Raw genomic sequence first — 27,857 nt, 5'->3', positions numbered from 1 at the left:
TGTTCTCGAAATGGTGTCAGGATGTCGGTATAGACCCAGCGAACTGCTCCGTGTCGGATATTCTACGCTTCCTTCAGTACAGGGAGGAAGGGAGCCTACCATCCACTCTGAAGGTATATGTGGCCGCTATTGCCTCGTTTCACCCCCCTCTTGACGGACAGTCTATCGGTAGACATGCGTCGGTGACACGGTTCCTCAAGGGAGCTAGGAGATTATGCCCTGCACGGCCGCCTTCGGTGCCGCCGTGGGATTTAACGTTGGTCTTGGAGGCTTTGTCGCGACCGCCTTTCGAGCCCTTAGCTTCGATTGCCATTAAGGAACTATCGGTTAAGACGGCACTGCTTCTCGCTCCAGCTTCAGCGAAGCGGGTTGGGGATTTACAGGCTTTCTCTGTAAGTGAAGATTGTATTCGCTTTGGACCGGGAAACTGTAATGTATTTCTCAGACCGAGGCCGGGTTACTGACGCGGTTTACGTTCCTAAGTCGCTCAATACCCCGTTCAGAGCGCAGATTGTTTCTTTGCCTGCCCTGTCCACTGAGCCATCAACCTCTCAGGATTCGGTTGCTCAGAGTGCTATTTGCCCAGTCAGAGTGCTCAGAGAATACATTTCTGGCTCGGCCGCTTTTCGACAATCGGACCAGCTATTTGTGTGCTTGGTGGGTGCAACAAGGGACGGGGGTCTCTAAACAGAGGCTTGCTCACTGGATTGTGGACGCTATTGTTTTGGCTTATGATTGCCTGGGGCAGGAATGCCCCCTTAACGGCAAGGCCCATTCGAGAGCGATTGCCTCCTCGTGGGCTTGGACTAAGGGTATGTCTATTCAGGATTTATGTCTTGAGGCTGGCTGGTCTTCTCAGAACACGTTTGCCAGGTTTTACAAGTTGGATTTGCCCTCTGTAGCGTCTCGAGTGCTTTCGGTGAGTTGACTGCACACACAGCATTGAATAGAGCTGCTCTGCGCTTTGCTTCTGAGTTGTTCTGTGTGCTATTTGTTTGTTTGTACTGTTGTCACCGCTATGCGTTGGCCTTCTCTTACTGTTGTTATTGCCCTGTTTTTCGACAGTGCAAACTTCCCCCGGTTATACTGCTCGGGATATGCAAATTCTGGCAGTGTTTTGTGAGCTTGTGAGTGGTCCCTTTGGGCCTATCAGAGGTTAGAGGTTCGCTATTGTCAATCTCGGCCTATCAGATGCTTGCATACTGGGGGGGCGTTCTTGGTATTTGGTCTGTTGTCAGTGGTTTGTTTGGCTGCCACGGCGTGATTCTATACAGTTCCCATATACGACATCCGTAATGTCGAAGTTCCGTGGCCTTGATAGGGAACGTCTCCGGTTACTTTCGTAACCTCGGTTCCCTGAAAGGCAAGGAACAAGACATTACGCTCGCCGCCGTGTTCGCTATTGATTTCGCGTTTTTGTTCGATTCTGAAGGGAATATAATGCTGCTACGAGGTTTCAGTATTTGCACATTTTGCGTCAATTGGCTAGCTCTGCTGGCGTTAGCCTATAAGATTTCAGCGGAAGTGAAGGATGAGAGGAGTTCCCATATACACTCACCTAAAGGATTATTAGGAACACCATACTAATACTGTGTTTGACCCCCTTTCGCCTTCAGAACTGCCTTAATTCTACGTGGCATTGATTCAACAAGGTGCTGAAAGCATTCTTTAGAAATGTTGGCCCATATTGATAGGATAGCATCTTGCAGTTGATGGAGATTTGTGGGATGCACATCCAGGGCACGAAGCTCCCGTTCCGCCACATCCCAAAGATTATCTATTGGGTTGAGATCTGGTGACTGTGGGGGCCATTTTAGTACAGTGAACTCATTGTCATGTTCAAGAAACCAATTTGAAATGATTCGAGCTTTGTGACATGGTGCATTATCCTGCTGGAAGTAGCCATCAGAGGATGGGTACATGGTGGCCATAAAGGGATGGACATGGTCAGAAACAATGCTCAGGTAGGCCGTTGCATTTAAATGATGCCCAATTGGCACTAAGGGGCCTAAAGTGTGCCAAGAAAACATCCCCCACACCATTACACCACCACCACCAGCCTGCACAGTGGTAACAAGGCATGGTGGATCCATGTTCTCATTCTGTTTACGCCAAATTCTGACTCTACCATCTGAATGTCTCAACAGAAATCGAGACTCATCAGACCAGGCAACATTTTTCCAGTCTTCAACTGTCCAATTTTGGTGAGCTCTTGCAAATTGTATCCTCTTTTTCCTATTTGTAGTGGAGATGAGTGGTACCCGGTGGGGTCTTCTGCTGTTGTAGCACATCCGCCTCAAGGTTGTGCGTGTTGTGGCTTCACAAATGCTTTGCTGCATACCTCGGTTGTAACGAGTGGTTATTTCAGTCACTGTTGCTCTTCTATCAGCTTGAATCAGTCGGCCCATTCTCCTCTGACCTCTAGCATCAACAAGGCATTTTCACCCACAGGACTGCCGCATACTGGATGTCTTTCCCTTTTCACACCATTCTTTGTAAACCCTAGAAATGGTTGTGCGTGAAAATCCCAGTAACTGAGCAGATTGTAAAATACTCAGATAGGCCCGTCTGGCACCAACAACCATGCCACGCTCAAAATTGCTTAAATCACCTTTCTTTCCCATTCTGATATTCAGTGTGGAGTTCAGGAGATTGTCTTGACCAGGACCACACCCCTAAATGCATTGAAGCAACTGCCATGTGATTGGTTGATTAGATAATTGCATTAATGAGAAATTGAACAGGTGTTCCTAATAATCCTTTAGGTGAGTGTACAACATCCGTAATGTCTCGTTCCTGGCCTTTCAGGGAACCGAGGTTACGAAAGTAACAGGAGACGATATCTATGCAAGGGGGTAATCCATCGACCGGAAGTTGAAGCCGGCCGGGTGCCGCCATCTTGTAGCAGAACTTCACTTGCGTTAGCATTTCCATTGACTCCCATTCATTTTGGCGTCACTTTGACAGCGAATAACTTTACATCTGAGGCGTTTAAAGACTCCATTTGTCCATTATTTATTTCTAAAGAAACACGACAATGTATAAAGGGCTCCATTATCTTCTATGTTACATTATGGCCCCGTAGAAACATATTTTGTAAAAATAGGCCAACGATTGTGTCATAACCACTCGACTCTCTGTCGCGCTGTACAGAAATTACCGTACAGACAGGAGGAGAAGCTCGCAGGCAATCGGGGGGACATCCCGTCAAGGGAGAAGCCCATAGATAATGAGTCCATAAAAGCAACGGAATACTTGCTCCTGCTCACTCACGCCAAAGAACTCTTTGCTCAAGTTCCCCGTCTCTGCAAGATTAACGTTGGCAGTTTGCACGCACAGCTACTAGAAGATTAACGTCTGTCAGACAGGTTGCTCACGTCATCAAGCTTAGTTTGAGTCGGTTTGAGTCTGCGCGTCAGGAACGGAAGTGCTCAAAAATCGCTAAAAATGGGCTTCAACTGTCTCAACTGAGTTCCAATGAGATGGCTCTGTCCACTTCTTATACTGTCTATGTATCTATGCCAGCACGTCCCAGGCGGGTTCGTCACTTATTTGGTTCCCCTGGAAACATTTCCATTGTGGTCTGTGTTATTTGCAGCGCGTTTCTGTATTTGGTGGTGTTGTGAGTATTTGGAGCACACGTGTGTTGTGAAACTGATGAAGATGTTTTCTTAATTTGCGGGTGTTTTTTTTATTTGCACACGTTTTTTTCTATTTGCATGCGTTTTTTTCTATTTGCATGCGTTTTAATTTATTTGCATGTGTTTTTTTCTATTTGCATGTGTTTTCTTCAGTTGCAGCGCGTTGAGCTCTCTCGGCCACCGTAAGAAACCCAGTTGGACATTTGCTGAGACCCTCCAGTGAGCCTAGGCCAGAAGGTTGAGAACCATTAAATAAATAAATAATTGTCTCAGTTTGGTGAGGCTGGTTCTTGGCACATAAAAAATGTTGCAACAAAATATGATAATACATTTAGGTTAAATAAACTTTTTTGCTGCAAGCAAGTGTTCTTCATTGAGCTACTAGGCTGCTTTGTTACAGTTGTGCATGTGCATTTTTAAAAAATACACTTCAACTACCTGAAAATGACGGACTTTAGGACCCAGATTATGACTAAACAGAATACAATCACATGACCGTCATGTTCAAAGAGAAGAAACGCTGCAAATCTATTGAAGATCGAAAGTGGACAGCTTTATGCAAAAATGACAGAACTGAAATGTTTGAGCAGTTGTGATATTATTTCCTGACACGTTACGCGCTGGAATCATACTGTCAAACGGAGTGTTTCTGCGTCTGATCAGTTTGATTTAGAGATGAAGTCACAAATAACTTTTGTTTTGATAAGTCTTTGCTTGATGCCAATATTTTTTGTGTTGGTAAGTACCTGTTTCAAAGTACACGTCTATCACATCTACACACTGTGATCAATTAGTTTTCATTAGATGAAGAAATACGTAATTCTTCTAACTGTGTATTTTAGATTTAGCCAAATTCATGTGACTGTTACCACTGTCATAGAAACCATATCAGGGGAATCTCAAAATTGTGATTTTTTTTAGGCCTGGATAAGTAATTAAAATTGTACATAGTTAATTTTTATAGTGATTTTGTAATCATGTTTATTGTAAATGCAATCTATTATACTGTTCAGAATATTTTTAAATGAGGTGAATTCCGACTACAAACACTCAGCATATTTTTAACTACATGACTTTTCTGTTTTAAGGCAGATTCACGCTCATTTTCCATCGACAACAAGAACAACTGCTTCCGAAAGGATGGCAAACCATTTCAGTACATTTCTGGAAGCATCCATTACTCCCGCATCCCTCGGGAATATTGGAAGGACAGGTTGCTCAAGATGTACATGACTGGACTCAATGCTATTCAAGTGTACGTGGAATAGAGCAACAGTGCAAACATTAAGTAAATGCTTATGTTACACATCTTGCCAAAAATCTTTTAAATGCTTTCATGCAGGTATGTGCCATGGAACTTCCATGAGACTGTGCAGGGTGTGTTCAGCTTTTCAGGAGACAGGGATCTTGAGTACTTCTTGAACTTGGCCAATCAGACAGGGCTGTTAGTCATCCTGCGACCAGGGCCGTACATCTGTGCAGAATGGGAAATGGTGACTTCCTAATGTTGCTAAATGTTAATGTTTTGAAATGTGATGTGTTGATGCCATGTGTCTCTGAGACTGACTTCTCAGGAAGTATGTTTTTAAAGGAATTGTTCATCCAAAAATGATATGTTCTTGTACTCACCTTAATAACGTTCCAAACCTATATGACTTTCTTTTTTCCAATAGCACAGAATGAGATTTTAAGCAAAATGTCCATGCTGCTACTTTCTTTTTAATGAAAGTGAATGGTGACCAGGGGACCATTCTGAGTCTCGTGAAGACATACAATAGTTTTGTGGGAGAAAAGGCAAAAAATTAAGTCATTAGCCTATCTACTGAAAAATCTAAAAAATGTGTAATTAGAAAAGTACTTATTTAAAGGGATAGTTCGCCCAAAAATGAAAATAAGCCAATGATTTACTCACCCTTAAGTCATCCTAGGTGTATGTGACATTCTTCTTTCAGACGAATACAATCGGAGTTATATAAAAAAATGTCCTGGCTCTTCCAAGCTTTATAATGGCAGTGAATTGCTGTTTCTGACTTCTTTGAAGTTCATAAAAGTGCATCTATCCATCATAAAATTGCACCACTCGGCTCTGGGGTGTTAATAAAGGCCTTCTGAAGCGAAGTGCTGAGTTTGTGTAAGAAAAATATAAATTTTTAAGACTTGGAAAATAGTGCAAGGATTTGATTTATAATACTAGTAAGAATTCTGGTCACAACACAAGAGACAGCTGTGTGATTGTTATTTTGTGAGTTGTAAATTGTGGGTTCTTGTTTGTCTGATAGGGTGGTTTGCCTGCCTGGTTGCTACAAAAGCCAAACATTATCCTTCGTTCAGCTGACACAGGTATTTGTTACTTCTGTATGAGACATGACTTCACATAGGGTCAGTCCTATCTTTAATGGCAGTGTTTGTCTCTTTCAGATTATTTACAGGCAGCGAGTGACTGGTTGGCTGTGCTGCTCACTAAAATGAAACCGTGGCTTTATCAGAATGGAGGGAATATTATCAGTGTGCAGGTACAATGTAGAGCTAGCATTTAGTATACAAGCATTACAAGACATATTTGTCCAATGCAAGGTATAGTAGTCCCCAAACGAATGGGTCGGTCGCACTGGATGAACCTGGTGTGAAATTCTCAAGGACACAATGTTGACAGCTGGGTTAGAACCTACAACTATTTTGTTACCAGCTGAGATATTTAACTACTATGCTACTCCACCCACAGAAAATAATATTTACTGAGTAAGCAATTGCGCATAATAACAAAGAACTTATTACAGTGACTGATGCTCATGTTTTGTAGGATTTGCAGTAATTGTGTTTGGTGTTGACATGTAAATGGTGCTTTACAGTGTGTAGACAAGTATGGCTGTTGAAGTCTGTATGTTTTGTGAATGTTTACTCTTTTATCAGGTGGAGAATGAATATGGCAGCTACTTCGCTTGTGATTATAACTACTTGCGGCATCTCCACACTCTGTTCCGTTTGTTCCTGGGGGAGGACGTCATTCTCTTTACTACGGATGGGAACACGGATAAAGAGATGAGCTGTGGCACACTTGAGGGCCTGTACGCCACTATAGACTTCGGCACAGGTAAGGCAGACGTGAGGTCAGTTCTGTCTAAATTGTAACTGACCTCTGCAGACATTTTAACTAGAGTTTTAGTCCTTGTCAGTAATGCATATCCAGTGTAATGCCGTAAACAAGAATTTCAGTTCTAAAGTTCATTACAAATGAGTTTGATGAAATGATATTTTTTACCAATTCAAAATGACTAACTTATTCAGAAATTGTTGTCGTTTGCAAAAATTCCTCGACTTTTACATGACAGCAATTGAGATTGAGAGCCATTTGCTCCCAAAACAAAGACAACAATCAATTGGCAATTATTTAGATTGCAGAAAAACTTTATAATTTATATGATAGAACAAAAATTGTAATATAATAAATTCAGTACACTATATACAATTATTTATAAATAAATATAATTAAATTAATAAACAATAATAATGATTATTATTATTAATACTACTACTACTTATAATAATATTATTAAATGAATAAGAATTAATTATTATTATTAAATATAAATGTTATTAAAGCATGCATAATACATATGATGTTATGTCTGATGATTTGTTTTTATTGTGTAAAAAATACAACAAAAATAATCTTTCAAGTAAACGTTAAAATCTTTTAAAAGTTTCTTCATATCAGCTATATGTCAATAATCAACAATCAGTATCCGATAAAAAAAATAAAAAAACTATTACTTGATCTCTACCTCTCTTAAATTTATAGGCTAAAAAAATATAAAAACTCAAGCTTGCATGTGAAATGTCACACAAAGCCGTTGTGATGCTATTCACACTACAACTTCCCCCCCCCCCCCCCCCTTCAGACACCAATATCTCTACAGCCTTCGTCCGACAAAGGAGGTTTGAGCCTAAAGGCCCGCTGGTAAGTAACATGTTTGAGAGAACATTTATGTATTGATTGATTGTTTGTTTTTTCAATTTCTTGAGGTGTGGCAGTAATTGATGTGTCATGATTTCAGGTGAATTCTGAGTTCTATACTGGCTGGTTGGATCACTGGGGTGACAAACATGCTTATGTGGACACTGACAAAGTGTGCAAAAAACTGGGAGAAATGTTGTCCATGGGTGCCAGTGTGAACATGTAAGTAATGTTTTCTATAGAATAATGATAGTAAAGCCATTACTTAATACTAGTTAATATTAAATCTTAGCTGTACTGATGCATAAATTGTGGGTGATGTAATGCATCATGATAATTCAACTTGCATAAAGGGTTTTCTTCTAATTGCAGGTACATGTTTGAGGGAGGAACGAACTTTGGCTACTGGAATGGTAATAACTGCTATCTCAGTGCACCTGTTCCCATATCCATGACAATATCTGTTAATGCAGTCATCTTAATGTGCAACTGCAATGTTATCACTCATAGGAGCAGACCACGATACCAGGTTTCGGTCTGTGGTGACCAGTTATGATTACAATGCACCTTTATCAGAGGCAGGAGACCCCACTGACAAACTGCTTGCCATCAGAGATGTCATTAGGAATGTAAGAACTTGCATATAGTACATTCTGAATGTGCATGTCTATAGATGTACATGTATGCCAGTATCCAATTTAAAGGGAAAAAATAGTTGGTAGGGCTGGAAGGAATGACTGTATATATTATCGTTCAAAAGTTTGGGGTCAGTACATTTTTTATGCTTTTGAAAGTCTCTTATGCTCACCAAGTGGTCAAAAATTAAGTAAAAACTATTGTATAGTAATGTTGTGAGATATTATTACAATTAAAAAAAAACTTTTCTATCAGTCTTCAGAGTCACATGATCCTTCAGAAATAATTCTAACATGCTGATTTGCTCAAGAAACATTTCTTAATATTTTTTGTGGAAACTGATACATTTTTTCAGGATCCTTTGATAAATAGAAAGTTCAAAAGAACAGCATTTATTTGAAATAGAAATATTTTGTATGGTTAAAAATGTATTTTAATGTATCCTTGCTGAATAAAAGTATTAATTTCTTTTAAACAAAAAGAAAATCTTACTGACCCCAAAATGTTGAGTGGGAGTATATTCTTTGCAACAATAGAAAGGGCTTTTGTATGTTATTTACATGTAAGAGTGACATAATTTATGAATAATCATATCTATTGGTTTGCAAATTCCAAATAAAGGTTCCAAATTAAAGAGAAAATAATCAAATGAGATGAATATACACCTGTTCACTGGATCATCTAAAGCATTACAACATAGTTAATTAATATATAGATATTTTTTGTTTCTATTTTTTCTATTTCCAGCTAAACAAAAAAAGTCACATTCCTGTGATATAAAATTTTGATGATACTGCTCTAGTATTTGTCACTAGCATCTTTTGAGTAACAAAACAGACATCCATTCATATGTAGTAATAATATGTGTTTGTTTTCAGTTTCGTGATATTCCAGTTGGTCCGATGCCACCAGCCACCCCAAAGTTCGCTTATGGCTTTGTTACACTTCAGAAGGTGTGGATATTTCATATTTCAAAACCTTATTAATTTGCATGATTTCTTGCCCATTCAAATCATGTTCTTTCATAGGTTGGCAACATTAGCGGCTTGTTAGATACGCTGTCACCTCAAGGTCCAGTACGATCTCAATATCCTTTGATGTTTGAGGAGATTAAACAGGTACGATAATTAAAAGAACATAATACAGTCCATGAACGTAATTATAATGTTATTCATAATGTTTTATGTTATGAGTTTAGCCAGCCTATGTTGTATTTTTTCATAAATAGCTATAGATGTGGATATATGGTTTTGGGCTTTGGAGGCTGGTCTTGGATAAGTGTAAAAGCTGGTCTGAGCTTATGTTATGTCAACTGTGTGCAGTACTATGGCTTCATGCTTTACCGAACGACACTGCCACGGAATGTTCCTGAGCCGACCCCTCTCATCTCGCCCCTCAATGGCATCCATGATCGTGCATACGTCTCTGTGAATGGGGTGAGCAGACCACTTGTTTTGGTCACGTAAACACAATGTTTTGTTCTCGCCATGGTTAGTAAAAACACCGTTTGCAGCTTAAAGCGATGGGTCATCTCAGAATGAAAATTCTGTCATCATTTATTTACCCTCAAGTTGTTCAAAACCTGTATGGGTTTCTTTCTTAAGCTGAACACAAAAGAAGATATTTCGAAGAATATAGTTAACCAAACAGTTGATGGACCCCATTGACTCCTATAGTTTACTTATATTTAACTGTTTATTTGAGCCCAGGTGCCTATACTTAACCATTACATTTTCCATGGTTTTGTTTGAAAGACAGATGATTGCCAGTGCAATTTGTTTAGATTGAAACCAAGCTTGTCTATGAGCAGGTTTACCAAGGGATTATGGAGAGGGACACTGCCCTGGTGATAAACGTTACGGGACGTCAAGGGGATCGGTTGGACATGCTCGTGGAGAACATGGGCAGGGTTCATTTTGGCAGTTATATCAATGATAATAAGGTAAGTTATACTTTGTTCAGGATTTGATAAGATTGTTTAAACCATCTGAGAAAATCCATTTTAGAATGAATAAAGGGAATTAAAAATTGTAGATCGTCTATTTTTCAGGGTCTCTTGGGTAATCTCATTTTGGGAAATGACGTGCTCACTGATTGGTCGATCTACCCTCTGGACATTGACACTGCAGTAGCCAATGGTTGGCTGCAGTCGGCTCACTCGGGGTCAGGGATGGAAGCAGGAGAAGGACCAATGATCTACTCAGGAACCTTGAAGCCTACAGGCCTTGCGTGGGACACTTTTGTAAAACTTAATGGATGGACTAAGGTGAGGCACACTATTCATATAATGAAGAATATCTAGTATTTGTTATTGTTTGAGACTTGACTGACTACGTGCCAGTTTTGTGTAATTCTTTTTTTCTCTTTCAGGGTCAGATATGGGTAAATGGGGTGAACTTGGGGAGGTATTGGCCCCAGAGGGGCCCCCAGCAGACGTTGTATGTCCCTGGACCTTTTCTTAGTGCCACTCAGCCAAACAACATCACAGTGCTGGAGCTGGAAAGAGCGCCATCACACTGCAGAATCCTGTTTATGGACCGGCCTCAGCTCAACAACACTGGACAGAAGACATGACAACATACTCTAGCTGTGCCTTTGAAAAGCCTCTTGCCGTTATGTGATAAACCAGTTATCTGCATCATGTCTGCTTAAATCTATCAAGTATTACAGAGAAATCATAATACATGTTAATACACTTTAATATTTGCCACATTTGCTCAATTTAATGGTCAGTTGATTTCTTAAGACATGGTAAAAATGCAGTTTTTCCCCATTAAAGTGCAGAAGTTAAGTTTAGTACTCTATATGACAAATCTAAGAATGATTGATGTGCAAATCTAAGAATGATTGATGTGCATTAAAGTTAATCTGTTTTAAAATAATATGATTAAATTTCAGAATCATAACTCTATATTCAGCTTTTTGTGAGCCATGTATGATGTAAAATACTTTTAATAAGATAAAAGCATTCTAGCCACTCGGAATAAATGAATAATAAAACAATAAGTAAAAACAAACACAAAAAAACAGTGATGTCCCTGTTTTAATTTGAGTGAATGTTTCATTCTGTGGTGTCAATCATACTTTTTTTTTTATTACAAATCACTGGTTTGGAAACAATATACCAAAAGAATGGTTTCAAAACTGAATTCAAGCAAGAAACCATTTGTACAATCTAAAATTGCTGCAGCTGCTAATCCATGTGGAAGTATAAACTTTAACAACATATCCTTTTGCCATTCCGCCACAGTTTTGCATTTTTTTTAACAAAAGACAAAAAAATTGACTTTACAGTTCTGAATGAACTATGATTTTTAATTAACTGACATCTCATTATAGATGTCTCATCTCATATATGAAGATATATATATATTATATATATACTTTTTTTTTTTTTTTATCACAGTGGTTGGTCTGTGTCCTGAGTGAGTCGAGAAGTAAAACAATATCAGAGTTAAACAATATTAAATTACAAAAACTAGACACGCTGACGTTTACTCAAATCTTTTGCCCATTTATGATTTATTAATCATTCTCTAATCCATTTTCAGGTAATCCTTCTGTCATAGTCTGGTGATTTTCAAAGACAACTATGAGTTCCATGACACATTTACTGTAAAATTCAGTTAACTCCCATTATGTGAAATTTGGCCACAATATGGTACTACTCCTTCCCCTCCTCTAATGCGGTGCAGTAGCATGTAAGAGCGAGGTCAGGGCCGGGCAGCAACGTTGGCTTTGCGGTGGGCTTGAACACAGCGAGGTGTACAGAAAGAGTAGTCCAGATATTCAAAAGGAATCTTCCCCAGCAACGACTCTCCGCACTGAAAGCATCTCCTATCAAAACATTAATGATGACAATTTTAATTTTGGGATAAACTTTTCCTTTAAACACGACTTGCATAAAGGACACAATTATTTCTCCATAGAGGGATTACATGATAAGAAAAGATAATACCTGATGGTAGTGAGTGTTACACCAGTTGTGGCAACATGTTCAGCCAATCTCCTCTCTGCAGCCAGAGCTCGCTGTGACATCAGAAAAATGACAATCAGCCAATGGGTCAACGACGAAACAAAGAGCTACAGTACAGAGCAAGAGGAAGAAAGAAAGTAGTCACCTTCTCTCTGTCACTAAGAGCCGTGAACCTCCTCTTTTCCTCCTCCTCTTGCTGTTTCTGAAGTTTCTCTTCCCTTTGCTCTTTCTCTCTCTGTTTCCGTGCTGCTTTTTGGGCTTTCTTCTTCTCTGCCTTCTTGGACTCAATTTCTTCAGTCAGTGGTCCAGGAACCTTAAACATTAAAGCAAAGAATATACAGCAGTGAGTGACAGATTTATTCATTTTGGTTGCAAAGATAAGACTGCTGTATATACAAAGGTATTCAAAACATCTGAGATTCAAAATCTAATTTAAACCTGAATTTTTATTTTTAATGAACCTTTTTTATACAGTAAAGGTCTGAGAACATTAGTCTGGAAAATAAATGTAGTGTAATATACATTACACTTTTGTATCTTCAATTTTAGTAAAAACTATTTAATACAAATTCAATTGAAAAACAGAATCAATTTCATTAGTGGCCTTGGGCCTTAAATGAATACAAAGGTTTAGTTTTTTTGTTTTAGATATGCCAATGAAGGTTTTGTTAACATTTGTTTGTGCTGCTAGTCATCATAACAAAATAAATTTGTCTACCTGTGCTTTAGTGTAGTCATACTTATGAGGGTGTTCGGCCATGTATTTTCTGAACGTGTTTCGGGTATCTTTTTCAGGAGCAACAACATACGGAGTCTGTCCTTTCTTATCCCTGAAAAAGAAATGGGCTTCTATTTAGAATTGAATGACCCGTCTAACCACATGAAAGCTTATTCATGCAGTATGTTTGTATTGCTGCTAAAAGATTTTTATAGTGATTCTGCATGTGCGCACTTGTTGGCTGGATCACTCCCTGCATCCATTAACAGGTTGATGACTGATTTCTGTCCGGCTGCGGATGCCACGTGCAGTAAAGTAAAGCCTGCTGAGTCTATGGGCTTATTGAGAAGACATAAAACCCTTGAGGTAGGATTCTCTTTAGTTTTTCTCTCTCCTCCATCCTTTTCCTCTTCCTGGTCCTCTGGTAGTTGCAGGAGGGAGCGTAATGATTGGATGTCCCCTGTTTTACAGGCAGTGTAGAGAGCGTCCCTCAAACTGTATTCCCAAGACTCATCCACTTCATCTGAAAAGACAGGAGGAACACTGTGATGCATGCAATTCTCAACTTAAAATGGCTTATAATGCCAGTCATTTTTTGCACCAAAATCTAGGTTAACACTAACGTTGAAAAGAATATTTGGGTCAGTAAGATTTTTTAATTTAGATGTTTTTCGAAAAAAGTCCCTTATGCTCACCAAGGCTGCATTTATTTGAGAAAAAAAAAAAAACATTAATATTGTAAATATATAACAAATATAATTACAATTTAATATAAAATATTTTTATTGTTATCAATGTTGAAATCAGTTGTGCTGCTTAATATTTTTTGTTGAATCCGTGATACATTTTTTCCCCCCAGGAATCTTTGATTGATAGAAAGTTCAATAGAACAGCATCTATTTAAAATAGAAATCTTTTGTAACATTACAAATGTCTTTACAGTCATTTTTGAACAATTGTGACAACTGTGGGTCGTTTTTTCGGCTCCAATATCAGTGTTTTACCTTCTTCTTGCTGATGTTTCTTGCCTTTGGGTTTCCTCCTGCTCCTTGACTTCCTCTGAATTTCTTTAGAGTCGCCTTCACCTTCCAGTTCCCCTTCTTCCACAGTTTCATCTTCTGTCTTTTCTGCAGTTATATCTCTGTTGCTGGAGTCTGAAGACAAAAAACAAAAAAAAGATAATGATGTATATAGTTAAACTTTTCTAACTTTTCTAAAAACTTTTTATTTTTGTTCTGCAAAGGTCGTTACCTTCTCTTTTCTCTTTCCGTTTCCTCCTTTTCTTCTTATTAGGCTGTACCTCATGTTCTCTGAGGTCCAGAGTTCCCAGTGTCACCTCCACCATCTCTAGTGTTCCTGAGTCTTCATTCCCTGAACTTTCTACTTCACCCTCTTCTTCCTCTGCAGGCACTGACCACAGAAGAGCCCTTAAGTACATTTTATTTTTTAGAAACAAGGCATTTAAGACACAGTCAAGTGTTAAGACGCACCATTAGTGTTTGGGATCGGATGACTAACAGGTTTAGGAGTTTTCTTCTTCAACACTCTCTTCGATGGACCGAGAATACTGGAGATTTCTGTGTCTTTTTCTGAAATTTAACAGGCATTCATTTTAAAAGGAAAGAAATTAAAAGGTTGTATAGAAAAACATATTACATTGTGGTAAATCTCAACGTACGATAAACATGTAGAGTTGAGAGCAGATCAAAGACTCGCTGTACTTCACTAAATGTTGCTCTACGTGTGGCAAAAGGAAGTACGCGGACTCTCTGATCTTTTTTGTCCAATGGTGCTCCACGACCTCCAAAAAATATGGTCTTGTTGTAACTTGGTGCTCGCAGAAAGATGGCACTTGTCTCCTTCAAATACTCAGCCCAGCTTTCCAGAAGATCATGAATATCCTGGTTAAAATAGGGCACATAGTGTACAACAGTTCAACGGTGTGGGTTCCGGAAGTATTTTTTTCTCTATAGGATTTTTTTTTAAAGTCTTTGTTCAAGAGTTATGAGCCATGAACCATGCCAACCTGCTACGAGGTTTAACAATGTTGATTATACACTCACCGGCCACTTTATTAGGTACCCCATGCTAGTAACGGGTTGGACCCCCTTTTGCCTTCAGAACTGCCTCAATTCTTCGTGGCATAGATTCAACAAGGTGCTGGAAGCATTCCTCAGGGAGTTTGGTCCATATTGACATGATGGCATCACACAGTTGCCGCAGATTTGTCGGCTGCACATCCATGATGCGAATCTCCCGTTCCACCACATCCCAAAGATGCTCTATTGGGTTGAGATCTGGTGACTGTGGAGGCCATTTTAGTACAGTGAACTCATTGTCATGTTCAAGAAACCAATTTGAAATGATTAGAGCTTTGTGACATGGTGGAAGTAGCCATCAGAGGATGGGTACATGGTGGCCATAAAGGGATGGACATGGTCAGAAACAATGCTCAGGTAGGCCGTGGCATTTAAACGATGCCCAATTGGCACTAAGGGGCCTAAAGTGTGCCAAGAAAACATCCCCCACACCATTACACCACCACCACCAGCCTGCACAGTGGTAACAAGGCATGATGGTTCCATGTTCTCATTCTGTTTACGCCAAATTCTGACTCTAACATCTGAATGTCTCAACAGAAATCGAGACTCATCAGACCAGGCAACATTTTTCCAGTCTTCAACTGTTCAATTTTGGTGAGCTCTTGCAAATTGTAGCCTCTTTTTCCTATTTGTAGTGGAGATGAGTGGTACCCGGTGGAGTCTTCTGCTGTTGTAGCCCATCCGCCTCAAGGTTGTGCGTGTTGTGGCTTCACAAATGCTTTGCTGCATACCTCGGTTGTAACGAGTGGTTATTTCAGTCACTGTTGCCCTTCTATCAGCTCGAACCAGTCTGGCCATTCTCCTCTGACCTCTGGCATCAACAAGGCATTTCCGCCCACAAAACTGCCGCTCACTGGATGTTTTTTCTTTTTCGGACCATTCTCTGTAAACCCTAGAGATGGTTGTGCGTGAAAATCCCAGTAGATTAGCAGTTTCTGAAATACTCAGACCAGCCCTTCTGGCACCAACAATCATGCCACGTTCAAAGTCACTCAAATCAACTTTCTTCCCCATACTGATGCTCGGTTTGAATTGCAGGAGATTGTCTTGACCATGTCTACATGCCTAAATGCACTGAGTTGCCGCCATGTGATTGGCTGCTTAGACATTAAGTGTTAACGAGCAGTTGGACAGGTGTACCTAATAAAGTGGCCGGTGAGTGTATATAAACAGTATATTTTAAGTTTATTGCAAAATATACAGATATAAACAAATATCCCTATCCTCTCAGTATTTTGAGAGGATAGGGAGAAAGACTTGATCACGTCATTCGCAGTGCTTCAAGGGAGTGGGCAGAGCTAAAGAGCTGTTTTTGCATGTTTTGATTGTTACAACTCTCTGATTGGTGGAATTTTTGAACAGCATCATGGGTAATGTTGTTGTTTTTTACCATGAATTCCAGTTAAACACAATTACTTTAAAATAAGTTGAAATAATGCGGGCTGACGGCTTCAAAAGAAGCAAAAATACCATCGACTAACAACCTTGTAGCTCACAGTAGGGCTGTCTTTAAAGGTCAAATCAATTTTCCTATGAAAAATGTTTTACTTCCGGAACCCGACTGTTGCACTCTATGACAATTCCAGACTCATAAATTCTATGCCAGTCAATGTTTTTCAAGCTTTTATACATAAAGGGTGGAAATTCAAAATGGACATTTATATTAATGAAAACACTGGATTCACACCTTATGCAGTGCTGCCTCATTGTAACGCCTGAGGGCCGCCCCTGCAGATTTAGGCACGTGGCTGCGGTTCTGAGAGTCCCTCAGTCCCTGTGCAGTCCCTCGCTTCGCTCTCACTGTGTACCGATGGAACGTCTTATGCTGCAGAATCTCTTTCCTATACATTACACAAATCAATTTGGGGGTAACAATTTATTAACTCTGAAATATTTGTGCTTATTGAAGAACTTTAGAACATGCCACTGACCCCTTAAAAACCGCTCCAGCAAAGTGTCCACCACCAGTCATCAGAATGACCCAAATAGTGTTGTTTGATATTTTCAGTAAAGAAGAAACCAAGTCTTCTTCATTGTCCTGAGAATGAAATATGATAACGGAAGTAGATGAGACTGAAAGAATAGAGTGCTGCAACCTATTCCTAAAACCTGCAAATTCCCCTGAAAATAATAAACTGTTCAGTGGGGATTCGTCTTGGAGAAGGATCTGCCATAGATTAACAAATCTGAGAAATGATGGCTACATTTACTCACTCTCTTGCTTTGTAGAACACAGCGATACAATGAGAGGTACTGTCCCTGCATGTTTTGAAAGACTATTTTGGTGGAACATCGACAAGGGGACTGATCTGTGTCCAGAGCACTGTCTTTCTCCTCAGGGACTACTTCATCTCCAGGATCTTCATCGAGATCCTCATCCTCACTGTCTGAGTCTGAACCCGAAATGCTTGAAATATCGCCTTTTGACAAAAAGAGAAAAACGGAAAGATTACACTTATGCAACTGGATGATATAAAAGTGTTTCTCATTGAGGTCATATGAGCATTCATGAATCTACCTGTCCCAGTCTTCTTCTCAAACTCCTCCACTGTGACCGCGGATCTTCCTTCCAGCCGCTGTCTCAGGTTGAAGCGGTGATAGTCAAGTTTGTAATGCTCCATCTGATCAAAGATTGGGGCTGCATTAATACATATTACATTTCTTTCTATCCCTCACACAAAGCGATCATGTCTCTTTAGAACATTTGGACTAAACCTCACAATTCAGTTTTACGATCTTTTGAAGCGTCAAAGTGTCAGTTGCGTAGCCGTTTATGGAGGGACAGAAAGCTCTCAGATTTCATAACTTGGTCGAATTTCATAACCCTAACTAATCGCATCAGGATTGTCTGTTTACCTGCTCCTCACGACTCTCAAAACGACACTGACAGGCCAAGCAGAACATCCTGTCTGACACCTCTCCGACAGATACAGTCCTTCCTGATCCAGCATCTGTGAGTGTTATGACATGTATGGTATACCGTATAGATATAAACACCTGATCAGCAGCTGTAAGTGATATCATTAGAGCAGTCTGACTCTCTCACCCTCACTGGATGTTTTAGCAGCAGAGGGCTGGGGAGGTTCAGGGTTGCTCAGCAGTCCAGACAATTCTCTCAAACCTGCGGTCACTGTCTGATCAGCGCACAGCGAAAACACACTCCGCAGCTCCGGGGATGCCATGATTCAGTCGACAGAATAAACCACCAGCTATCACCTAAAATACACGAGTAAAAGAGGGAGAGAGATGGCACGTTATGACAGCAAGAGAGAATTTTGCAAACGACAGAACACATATTGTGAGTGACCTGACCTTTGGTCATTACACTAAACATCCGAAGAATATGGACTGCTGATAAAACCAAAGCAATGTCCATGTTTTCTCTCCATTTGACAGCCTGCTTCTCTACAAGAGTAATGCCCATATGCCTGATTCGGCGAAAGATAACACTGAGCTGCTGTCTCTAAAATTAGCTAAATTAATTATAAACAGGTTCAAAGTAAATTAATTGATTTACCTTTTTGGCAAAAACATCGGTCCCTTACGGTGTGACTTTATATTTTCAGTATGAATAAGCCATAGACTGTAAAAACTGGAATAAGCCGACATGAATCATATTACATCACACGTGTTAGTGCTCTACGGTGGCCGAGAAGTGTCATAAAACTATAGCGCGAAAGTCGACATTCAACTCAGTGCATTAAAATAGTACTAATGTTTCCAAGATGCTTGATGCCAAGTTCCCCCAAATATGCTGATATTAAGGTAGAAATATATTTTCATGCAAATTAATCTTGAATAACTAAATAAATAACTGTTAAAAATAGTAGCTAAGTGTGATATTCAGTCAACATAAACTTTTATATCATCATTCTACAAAAGCCAAAATAAATGGTAAATGAAAAGAAAAAATTAAAAATGTATCTGTAAAATATTTATTTGTATTATATTGTTAGTGTATCGTGTTCAATTCATTTTTCATGTATTTGCATGGTTTTTCACACTACAAAATGCTGTCCCAAAGTTTTACACACAAATTCCACAGAAGTCATACCAGTTTGGAACAACAAGCATGAGTAAATGATGACAGATTTTTTTATGATGCTTTAAAGTGTTTTTTTTTGTGCGATATTGCAGTATTTATAATAAATGATTTATCTATGCACATTATTATTTTTAATAATAAAATAATCTTTAATAAAAATAACTTCCTCTACCTCTTACAGCATCATCTCTTCTCTGATGATGTGTTTACTGGTGTGAGGGCAGGACAACCTGTCACCCATGTAGGGTGACCAGACGTCCCGTTTTTCCAAGGACAGTCCCGTATTTCAGCTCTCTTTTTAGAACTGAATTTTTATTTTAAATCATGTTTCATCCCGTATTTCATCTTTCTTAAAATGTCTTTATTCCTGATCAATAGAGCAAGTCTTCTTTCACACAAGAATAGCCTAATCAAAGGTAGCCAATCACGTCTTCTACCATCCAATCACAATTGTCTCTCAATAGTGAAGGCAGGATCCGACGTCAGTGTCAGTGATAGAGAGCGGGGAGGAGATCAAGTCCAACGTGAAGATGTCAAAAAGAAGCGTGTGTATATTTAAAGAGATATTATAGAGATATTATTAAAAAGGAGTCACTGTCAGAGCCAAGTAAATTAAGATACCACATCACAGCAATAGCAAACCACAACCATTCAACGATCCAATGAATTCTTGATGGACAAAATCAAGTCCCGCCCAAAAAATGTTCCTTGTTTGAGAAACAGTTTCACTCAGATGCACATACTTTCATGCTGACTTGAACATTTTATTTTCTTTGAACTGTCTCCCTGAAGGTGTCTCCAGGCTAAAGTTTGAAATTTCAGCCAAAGGACAATCTTTTGAATCTTGAATCATTACAGCAATGACCTTCGGTGAACATTTTTAACTGTGCTTAGAATTCTTAGAAATAAAGTACATGATGGAAAAAAAGTCGCTATAATTTTACATCTTTATTGCAGCTTCATTTTACTAAATATCAAACATAAATGTTGTGTTGCATTTTTTGATGTGTTCACTTCCGTGCTCCTCTTTTTCTCACTGGCTTTTCAGACTTACTCTGGCTGGATGAGCCTGGTTTGCCTAGATTTTCACCCTGTGAAACTGGAAATTGAGATCAGTTGAATATTATCAACAACACATTCTTCTGCCAGTTCAGTACCCACAGACTCCAGAAGAACTCTAGAGATCATGAGCTGTACCTTCCTCTGTGTTTGAAGAAGCTTCCGCCAGTGCTTTCAGCAGCTGCTCACGTTTGAGCTTCAGATTACGCTCCTGCTCCAGCAGGCCGCTTTCCTCCTCCTGCAAACTTCTCACAAGAGCTTGCTTTGACTCCACAGTCCTGTAACAAAGTAGCTTTGAAGAATCAGATGCATCTATGGACAAGTTCTTTAACCAAATTCTTATTAGATCAAAAAACAATCAAAGCAAAGCAATAACACAACATATTCTTTTGGAAGGATCTAACTGAACAATAGAAATACAGAGGGCTGGTAGATCAGCAGTGTTACTGGACGGTCATACCTAGTCAAAGTGAATTCTTCTAACTGATTGGCGAGACTTTTCTTCTCCTGCATGAGAGCATCCAGTTCAAGCAGTGAATTCCAGAGGCCTTCGTCTATCTGGACCATCATCATTATCCTTCGGTCCATCTCCTCTCTGCTAAAGTAACATTAACCTCTGAGCCGATTCATGTCTTCAATAGAAAGGTAACCTAAAAACCCTGATACATGTAGCTAAATAATTACTTCATAAATTATATTAGGCCTATATTATTCATTTTTAAATGGGCAAAGTGCTTCTGAACGATATTAAACGTTGATTTGGTTTGTTCTTAAGGCAAAATGATAGCATATGATTTTCCTACTATGTTTAGGACATAAATACATGCGGAGTCTTCATTTCAGATAGATAATGATAGTATAGAATTAATTACCATTTGTTAACATCTTTGTTTACTCGCCCCACCTCGTCTTTAGTAAGCTGTAGTTCAGTTTTGGCATCATTGAGTTGTTTTAACAAATCCTGTCAGCGACAAACAAAACAAAATAAAACGTGAGTCACGCAAACGCATGTGAAGTTCGTACTAATTATTGTGGATAAACCACAGACTGTACACGCGTTACCGCGGGTCTCTCACCTGTATTTCCGTATCGTCTTGAAAGATGATGTTTGTAGAATTTAATGGGGTCTCCATTACAGCAAAGCAAAACGTTTTCTCCCCCACATACCAATTGCGTTTTGTACCACACGTATCCCTCTAAATAATTTCCGAGGAAATCTGATTGGATGATCAACATAGCCGAAGTTTATTTTATGATATTGAATTCTTCTGTTCAATCAAAACGGCATTATATTTTTACGAGACCGATAGTTATAAATTATCGGATCATCAGAATGATTGCAACGTGGAAAACATACAAACATGAACTATAATTGAAACGTTAACAATGAAATATAAAAGTGAGTTCAAAGAACTTACACTGAACTTTTTTGATGTCCGCCTGACTATTAGCATTTATGGAGCCCGGATAGCTCAGTCGGTAGAGCATCAGACTTTTAATCTGAGGGTCCAGGGTTCAAGTCCCTGTTCGGGCGGACAAAAGTTTTATGTGATGGTGGAATAAATAAAAACACCCATGTGAAAATAGTACTTATAAGTATGTGTAAGAGCATGTGACAATTAAAAACAGCGTAAAGAAGAAAAACAAACATTTGGTTGGCCACCTAGAGTACACATTATGTAACAGGAAGCTGGCGAAGAGTACATAAATAGCAGGGAGCATGAACCTAGACAGCAAACCTCAGTGCACTCATGGAGTACACACTGCTTCTCGTCATCCTCTTCTTCTTCTTAGCAGGACCATGTTTATCCCTGCCTGCTCAGGTAATTGCATATGAGTCATTGTGTTGTTTATATAAATCAAAACACATATTTTAATACATTTATTCTGCAGATTTCCTCTCAATCGAATTCTGGAGCAAGAAGACAAAAGAGAAGCTACGCTGGTATATTGTGTTATATTAAATGATCATTATTAGTTGAAAATCAATTACATTATTTTTAACAGTTGCAGTTCTCTTTGCCAGATGATATTGAAGAAGACAATCAAACTGCAATGGACAAGATCATAGATGTAAATGACTACCAAGGTAAAGCTTTTGCGGTGCAAGTCTGTGAAGATGCGAATGTTCTAGCTTCTGTTTTACTGTAATATCTCTTAAAAAATAATGGCTACTTCCAAAAAGGTCCTCAAAGAACCTTTCAGTGAAAATTTTTTTTATGTGAAGAACAATGTAATAATCTAAAGAAACTTTTCTTTCCCACTTTACAGAACATTTTGTGCAATGGAAAAGTTCCATGGAGGTCCATAGATGCCAATAAAGAATCTTTATTCTTCTGCTCTATAGGCGTCTTTTCCGTGGATGGCACCAACCTCAGAGAAGGAGATATAGCCGTATCCGGTAGGAGTCAGAAGAACTGTTTTGCCAGGAGCTGCCTGTGGACCAAATCTGTGGATGGAAATGTGTACATTGCATACTCACTCTCTCATGTGTACAGTAAGCAGGCTTTTTCATTTTCATATACAGTGCCACATGTGTCACCAACTAAGTAAATCTTATTATTTGGTTTTGATTGTTCCTCTGCAGGCGATGCAGACGTGAAGAACATTAAGAAAGGCATGAAACTCATTGAACAGGACACCTGTGTGCGCTTCGTGCCCAGAACTCACCAGAGGGACTACCTGGACGTTCAGCCCAAAACAGGGTATAAACATCAGATTTATTTCTTGAGATGCATGATTATTTTGAGTGATTCTCATCATTTTTGATGGTCAATACTGTAGGTGCTGGTCATATCTGGGGGCACGTGGTGGCAGACAAACCATTTCTCTACAGACACCCGACTGCACCGGGTCAGGGGTCACCGTCCATGAGCTCATGCACGCCCTGGGCTTTGTGCATGAGCAATCCCGAGCCGATCGGGACAAGTATGTCACCATCATGTGGTCCAATATATGGAAAGGTAAAAGAGCATTTGTATATTTCATATTCTTAAATGCCAATATGCAATTTTATCGCTCACTTATTCTTTTGCTCACAAATATAGACAGGCTGAGGAATTTTGAAAAGTTTAAAACAAACATCTTGGACACCCCCTACGACTACGGCTCTGTCATGCACTTTGGAAAGTATGTCAACGCAAAGTACATTTGAAATGATAACTCTATATAAGAAACTGCAATTATGTAATTTTATTCTTGGTCATTTCAGGTATGCCTTCTCTGAGGACGGTGAACCTACTATTGTACCAAAAAGGAACTGGAATGTGAAGATTGGACAGAGATTTGGGCCCAGCGACTTGGATATAATGAAGATTAATAAACTGTATGAATGTAATGTGTAATGAAATCCATTCACAACAACAAATGATCCATCACAAGGCTAAAGTCTGACATTATTAATGCATTAATGCTTTTACTTCTTTTATTGTAACATTTTAACATTATATGTTTAAAGTAAAATGGCTGATGGTGAAGATTGCTTGCTAATCAAATATAATAAGTAATAATTAGGAACATTCTTTTGTAATCTGTAACCTGCTGTTTCAGTATATTCTGTCTCATCCTTGATGCCTTATATAAACACAATACACTAATAAACCATGTCCATATATATATATATATATATATTTTCTGATATTTCATTTAAGCTTTCATTGCATTGCAAAATAGTAATTATTAGTTGCAAAATAAATCTCCAAATGAGAGTCAAATCAGTCAAACTGTTGACAATCAAATGTTAATAATAGTGTTCAGAATCAGATGATCTCAGAGCTAATAAATACGTATGGAGGCATGAATTACACAAGCTCAATTTAAAACAACCTGTTATTTGGAGTAATGAAAAATGATATGTTTAAGAAAAGGGTGAGGGGTTGTTTATTTTGATATAATGTCAATACAGCACAAATGTAGATGATGTTGAGTTTGAACACTACCTGCAAATGTTGTGCTTGGTCAGAGTGAATAACACAAGAATCAGCAAGATTTCAAATCGCCATTGTAGTGATCAATCTTAAAAATGCTGAAGTGTCAAGAAAGAACTAACTGATAGCAACATGAATGCTTTCCAAACCTTTCATCAAGGAAACGCATGAATATGAAATAATGACACGCTACGTCATACTAACCCTCCATTTGCAACCTGGAGTAAAGATGGGTGTTACCCTGAGAGTATATATTCTTGCTTACAGGGCCTTAACATGCAAAACCCGATTACATCCAGAACACCAGGACGCACTCAAAAGTGACCACCATTATGCTCTGTGTGGGTATTTTTGTGGGATTGGTGTTAGAGTCCTGGTCTTTACCTGTGCAGGTAAGAGTACTACTCCAGTTATGTTGATATTATTTATATCCTTCGAATAAATCTTATTTCTTTTGTATTAGAACTCCTCATTGGTCCATCAGACAAGGCTGAGGTCAAAGAGAGAATATTCAGGTAAACTGGTGCTTCATGAGCAGTCTAGGCTGTTACAATGAATTGTTGTAAATGTACCATTCCTAACCTTCTCAACAGAGCAATACGTGGACCCAGAGGAGATGAATGCCATGGACAGGATCCTCAGAGCAAACCAACGTATGTGCATGACAGATAGGCTACAAACATTTATAGGGAATGACTCCTTGAGCATGAAACATGTGGCTATCTTCCTCCACCACCAGTGTCCAGAGGTTTTCCATTACGGGAGGGTGACATACTGAGTTCAGGATCCCGCAGTGCCATCACATGTTTAGGAGATTCTTGCCGCTGGCCCAAATCTGTTGATGGTTTTGTGTATGTACCTTACATCATGTCCCCACTATACGGTGAGCAAGATTTCTATATTAAACTCCATAACAGGTCTTGATAAATATTATTGGTCAAAGTTAAATCAAGGTCTTTGATATGAAATAATAAATAATAGGATTTGTGTCTCAACAGATGATATGGACAGAATCACCATAGAAACAGGAATGTTGGACATTTCCTCTGCAACATGTGTGAAGTTTGTGCCTCGCACACATCAAGCAAACTTCATTAATATCCAGTCTAGATCTGGGTGAGTCCATTGTAGTCATACATAGTAATTTTTCCCATTTTTCTAAGTTCCCTTTAATATTTCCTCTAACAAAGTCTGATTCTAATTTTGAAAGAGTCTTTGGATCTGTGTTTTTTCTTAGTGTTTTAATTTTTTATGATGATAATTCCTTTGAAATATTTTTTATGACATTACAATATGAATATATATATATATATATGTGCGTGCGTGCGTGTGTGTGTGTGTGCGTGTGTGTGTTCAGTAAATTTGTGGTCAGACTTTGATAGTGCAATAAATTGATCAAAAGTGTCAGTAAATGCATTTGTAGCGTTGCAAAACATTTCTATCTCAAATAAATGCTGTTCTTTTGAACATTCTTATCAAAGAATCATGAAAACATTTATCAGGGTTTCCACAAAAATATTAAGAAGCCTATCCTGTTTTAAATAATACATTTTAAATAGTAAGAAATGTTTTTGAGCAGCAAAGCAGCATATTAGAATGATTTCTGAAGGATCATGTGACCCCCACATTTTTAACGGCATTCATTTATTTACCTATTTACTATTATGATTGCCATCCACTGTCGTCCTCATAGTTGCTGGTCATATCTGGGAATGACAGGAGGCAGTCAGACCGTGTCTTTGCAGTCTCCGGGCTGTATGTGGTCAGGAGTGGCGTCCCATGAGATAATGCACGCTCTGGGATTCGTACACGAGCAGTCCCGCTCTGATCGTGACCACTATGTTTCCATCCTGTGGGAAAACATCATAGAGAGTAAGTTTTTGAAACCAGCACTGTAATTATTGAAGCCTGATGTGTTCAGTATGACAGTGATGTCCGGTTTCTTTCATATAGATCAAAGGCACAACTTTAGGAAGTATGAGACAAACAACCTCAATACAGCATATGACTACAGTTCTGTCATGCACTATGGGAGGCGAGTATCGTAAAATCTATACAGTATGCATGCTTCTGCTAAACTATTAGTGGATAATCTGAAATGCATAAAAAATGTAGTCCATAGTTGCTTAAACATTACCTTAAACCAAACAATTTTGCTGATGCACACACAGGTATGCCTTCTCAGAGGATGGGGGACCCACTATCATCCCTAAACCAGACCCTTATATTCCCATTGGCCAGCGAGACGGACCAAGTCTTCTAGACATTCACAAAATAAACATCTTGTATAACTGTGGTACAGTCATTTCACTTAACACTTTACAATAACTGACATTAACTAACAATCAGCAATACATTTGTTACAGTGTTTATTAATCTCTGTTAATGTTAGTTACAACTGTTAGTGTTGTTAGTTCATGTTAGTTTCATCAACAGATGCAACTTTGGATTTTAATAATGTATTAGTATATGTTCAAATTAACATTAACTAGATTAATAAATACTTTAGGAGTGTTTTTCATTGTTAGTTCATGTTAACTAATTTAACCAGTTTGCTATGCTTCCTGTCTGACTTGCATGTTTGATGTTTCTTTCTTGTGTCCACTAGGTGGCTTTGTGTGAAACATAATTTGTGAAAGAGCCATATGGAACGGACCCATCATAATTCACTGGACAACCTTTATTCACCTTTCCCTTTCATTTTATGATGCATTTAGAATTTACATTAACATTTTAAAATGTATTCATAAGTATCATTAAGATTTAAGTTCACCCCACATGACATTTTAACCTGAACTAATTTTGCCACATAGTCATGAGGGTCCTCTCATAAAATATCACCATGAATTTTATTTCAGAAATGAAAAACATTCTCATCATAAAACATAATGTATTTTTAATGTATTTTTGAATAAATTAATATATACATACAAAATGAGTGTCTTGCTATTATTTTTTACTCAGGGGGAACATAAAACATTACAAACCAGTCATGTTTTGTCTCGAGTTAGTTGTGTGCCATTATGTAAGATCCGACAGAATAGATAATTCACATCATAAATGCAAAAACACATCAGGAACTACCTTGGTCCAGTAGCCGGATGATATTCTCCCTCCACTGAGTGCATCTGGGCTCTAGTGTGCACTCTTGCGTTGGAAACCCATCCTGGACAGCCTTGACCTTCCCCTCCGCCGCCTCTTTCTGCGAATTCTTGCAGTCACCTTTTGCTTTTCACTGTCCAGCACGAATAAACTTCTCAGGAAGTTGAAGGAGAGGTAGAGAGAAAGATATGTGAGAAAAAGATAAGAGGACCAGAGAATCAACATGTGATTAAAAAAACCAACAAAACAAAAACAAAAACAGATGAGATCTAGCACCAGAAATAATGCAGTGGACAGAATATCACAATGACACTGTTTTAAAATGTGTTGTCTTCAGATAGACATAGCAGAGAGTGTCAAAATTTCACTCAATTCTGTTTTCAAAACCCATTGAAAAAAAGTGCAGCAACTCTGCATGTTATGTAAAACAAGTCCTACCTTCCTCTGTTCTAATCAGCTTACACTAGATTAGATTGTTCTAACCAGTGTCATGACATGAAACACACCTATCTCATATTATAACTCAATACTACTATCTGTAGTTCAAATAGTTCAAAAAACAAGCAACGGTTATTTAGTAAAAGGAAAATTTTTACAATTCTGTTAAATATCATAAAATAATTATTACAGGCATATCTTATTTAACAAAATTGTTTTTTTAAATAATATTATTTTAAAGGTGAATTCATCTGAAAAC

At 38.6% G+C, this 27,857-nt stretch overlaps 5 protein-coding genes and 1 non-coding gene across 8 annotated transcripts; 4 read left to right on the top strand and 2 right to left on the bottom strand.

Moving 5' to 3' along the window:
• Positions 1-4,208: 4,208 nt before the first annotated feature.
• On the top strand, positions 4,209-10,834 carry glb1l (galactosidase, beta 1-like). Of its 2 annotated transcripts, none has more exons than XM_056251721.1 (16): positions 4,209-4,379; positions 4,730-4,896; positions 4,984-5,134; positions 5,921-5,981; positions 6,060-6,154; positions 6,552-6,732; positions 7,541-7,599; positions 7,697-7,818; positions 7,969-8,009; positions 8,107-8,225; positions 9,111-9,185; positions 9,261-9,350; positions 9,555-9,668; positions 10,043-10,174; positions 10,283-10,498; positions 10,603-10,834. In XM_056251721.1, the coding sequence occupies exons 1-16, from the start codon at positions 4,317-4,319 to the stop codon at positions 10,804-10,806; spliced, it is 1,890 nt and encodes a 629-aa protein (XP_056107696.1). In that variant the 5' UTR covers positions 4,209-4,316; the 3' UTR covers positions 10,807-10,834. The 2 variants fall into 2 exon arrangements, with proteins under 2 accessions (XP_056107696.1, XP_056107697.1); XM_056251722.1 differs by having other exon boundaries at positions 4,288-4,379; positions 4,734-4,896.
• A 1,052-nt stretch (positions 10,835-11,886) lies between these two features.
• On the bottom strand, positions 11,887-18,263 carry ankzf1 (ankyrin repeat and zinc finger peptidyl tRNA hydrolase 1). 2 transcript variants are annotated; one of them, XM_056251717.1, is made up of 15 exons: positions 18,075-18,263; positions 17,885-17,979; positions 17,547-17,649; positions 17,243-17,448; positions 16,960-17,066; positions 16,716-16,869; positions 14,605-14,827; positions 14,417-14,515; positions 14,178-14,336; positions 13,931-14,080; positions 13,161-13,449; positions 12,927-13,038; positions 12,354-12,521; positions 12,191-12,261; positions 11,887-12,069 (listed from the first exon to the last, which is right to left on the bottom strand). In XM_056251717.1, exons 1-15 carry the CDS (start codon positions 18,208-18,210, stop codon positions 11,946-11,948), a joined length of 2,196 nt encoding a protein of 731 aa, XP_056107692.1. In that variant the 5' UTR covers positions 18,211-18,263; the 3' UTR covers positions 11,887-11,945. The 2 variants fall into 2 exon arrangements, with proteins under 2 accessions (XP_056107692.1, XP_056107693.1); XM_056251718.1 differs by having other exon boundaries at positions 14,178-14,327; positions 18,075-18,262.
• Positions 18,264-20,002: 1,739 nt separating this feature from the next.
• Positions 20,003-21,402, bottom strand: si:ch211-167j6.3 (uncharacterized). Its single transcript, XM_056251734.1, has 5 exons — positions 21,209-21,402; positions 21,005-21,093; positions 20,593-20,730; positions 20,271-20,410; positions 20,003-20,172 (listed from the first exon to the last, which is right to left on the bottom strand). Exons 1-5 carry the CDS (start codon positions 21,263-21,265, stop codon positions 20,084-20,086), a joined length of 513 nt encoding a protein of 170 aa, XP_056107709.1. The 5' UTR covers positions 21,266-21,402; the 3' UTR covers positions 20,003-20,083.
• A 191-nt stretch (positions 21,403-21,593) lies between these two features.
• trnak-uuu (transfer RNA lysine (anticodon UUU)) lies at positions 21,594-21,666 on the top strand. The gene has a single exon. It is a non-coding gene; the product is annotated as a tRNA-Lys (tRNA).
• LOC130085770 (hatching enzyme 1.2) lies at positions 21,631-23,726 on the top strand. Its single transcript, XM_056251730.1, has 8 exons — positions 21,631-21,955; positions 22,026-22,077; positions 22,159-22,221; positions 22,480-22,629; positions 22,720-22,837; positions 22,917-23,095; positions 23,180-23,261; positions 23,344-23,726. The coding sequence occupies exons 1-8, from the start codon at positions 21,884-21,886 to the stop codon at positions 23,474-23,476; spliced, it is 849 nt and encodes a 282-aa protein (XP_056107705.1). The 5' UTR covers positions 21,631-21,883; the 3' UTR covers positions 23,477-23,726.
• A 664-nt stretch (positions 23,727-24,390) lies between these two features.
• Positions 24,391-26,136, top strand: hce2l1 (high choriolytic enzyme 2-like 1). Its single transcript, XM_056251731.1, has 7 exons — positions 24,391-24,450; positions 24,522-24,573; positions 24,652-24,711; positions 24,798-24,941; positions 25,057-25,174; positions 25,752-25,930; positions 26,012-26,136. Exons 1-7 carry the CDS (start codon positions 24,391-24,393, stop codon positions 26,104-26,106), a joined length of 708 nt encoding a protein of 235 aa, XP_056107706.1. The 3' UTR covers positions 26,107-26,136.
• The last annotated feature ends 1,721 nt before the right edge of the window (positions 26,137-27,857 follow it).

This window comes from Rhinichthys klamathensis, unplaced genomic scaffold (genome assembly GCF_029890125.1).
Source record: "Rhinichthys klamathensis goyatoka isolate OS25496 unplaced genomic scaffold, OSU_Roscu_1.1 h1tg000088l_1, whole genome shotgun sequence".
In the NCBI taxonomy this organism is placed as follows: Eukaryota; Metazoa; Chordata; class Actinopteri; order Cypriniformes; family Leuciscidae; genus Rhinichthys; species Rhinichthys klamathensis.
This window is presented reverse-complemented; position numbering and strand designations above follow the sequence as displayed.

Coding starts and splice junctions, on each gene's coding strand:
- glb1l (XM_056251721.1), top strand. CDS start 4,317: ATGAAGTCACAAATAACTTTTGTTTTGATAAGTCTTTGCTTGATGCCA. Junction 9,186..9,260: donor GCTTTGTTACACTTCAGAAG/GTGTGGATATTT, acceptor GTTCTTTCATAG/GTTGGCAACATTAGCGGCTT. Junction 10,175..10,282: donor GTTATATCAATGATAATAAG/GTAAGTTATACT, acceptor TCTATTTTTCAG/GGTCTCTTGGGTAATCTCAT.
- ankzf1 (XM_056251717.1), bottom strand. CDS start 18,210: ATGGCATCCCCGGAGCTGCGGAGTGTGTTTTCGCTGTGCGCTGATCAG. Junction 14,516..14,604: donor CTCAACTCTACATGTTTATC/GTACGTTGAGAT, acceptor GTTAAATTTCAG/AAAAAGACACAGAAATCTCC. Junction 13,450..13,930: donor GAAACATCAGCAAGAAGAAG/GTAAAACACTGA, acceptor CTGTCTTTTCAG/ATGAAGTGGATGAGTCTTGG.
- si:ch211-167j6.3 (XM_056251734.1), bottom strand. CDS start 21,265: ATGGAGACCCCATTAAATTCTACAAACATCATCTTTCAAGACGATACG. Junction 21,094..21,208: donor AAGACGATACGGAAATACAG/GTGAGAGACCCG, acceptor TGTCGCTGACAG/GATTTGTTAAAACAACTCAA. Junction 20,173..20,270: donor TTCTTCAAACACAGAGGAAG/GTACAGCTCATG, acceptor CTCAATTTCCAG/TTTCACAGGGTGAAAATCTA.
- LOC130085770 (XM_056251730.1), top strand. CDS start 21,884: ATGGAGTACACACTGCTTCTCGTCATCCTCTTCTTCTTCTTAGCAGGA. Junction 22,078..22,158: donor ACAAAAGAGAAGCTACGCTG/GTATATTGTGTT, acceptor TCTCTTTGCCAG/ATGATATTGAAGAAGACAAT. Junction 22,630..22,719: donor CTCACTCTCTCATGTGTACA/GTAAGCAGGCTT, acceptor GTTCCTCTGCAG/GCGATGCAGACGTGAAGAAC.
- hce2l1 (XM_056251731.1), top strand. CDS start 24,391: ATGCTCTGTGTGGGTATTTTTGTGGGATTGGTGTTAGAGTCCTGGTCT. Junction 24,451..24,521: donor CCTGGTCTTTACCTGTGCAG/GTAAGAGTACTA, acceptor CTTTTGTATTAG/AACTCCTCATTGGTCCATCA. Junction 24,942..25,056: donor CATCATGTCCCCACTATACG/GTGAGCAAGATT, acceptor GTGTCTCAACAG/ATGATATGGACAGAATCACC.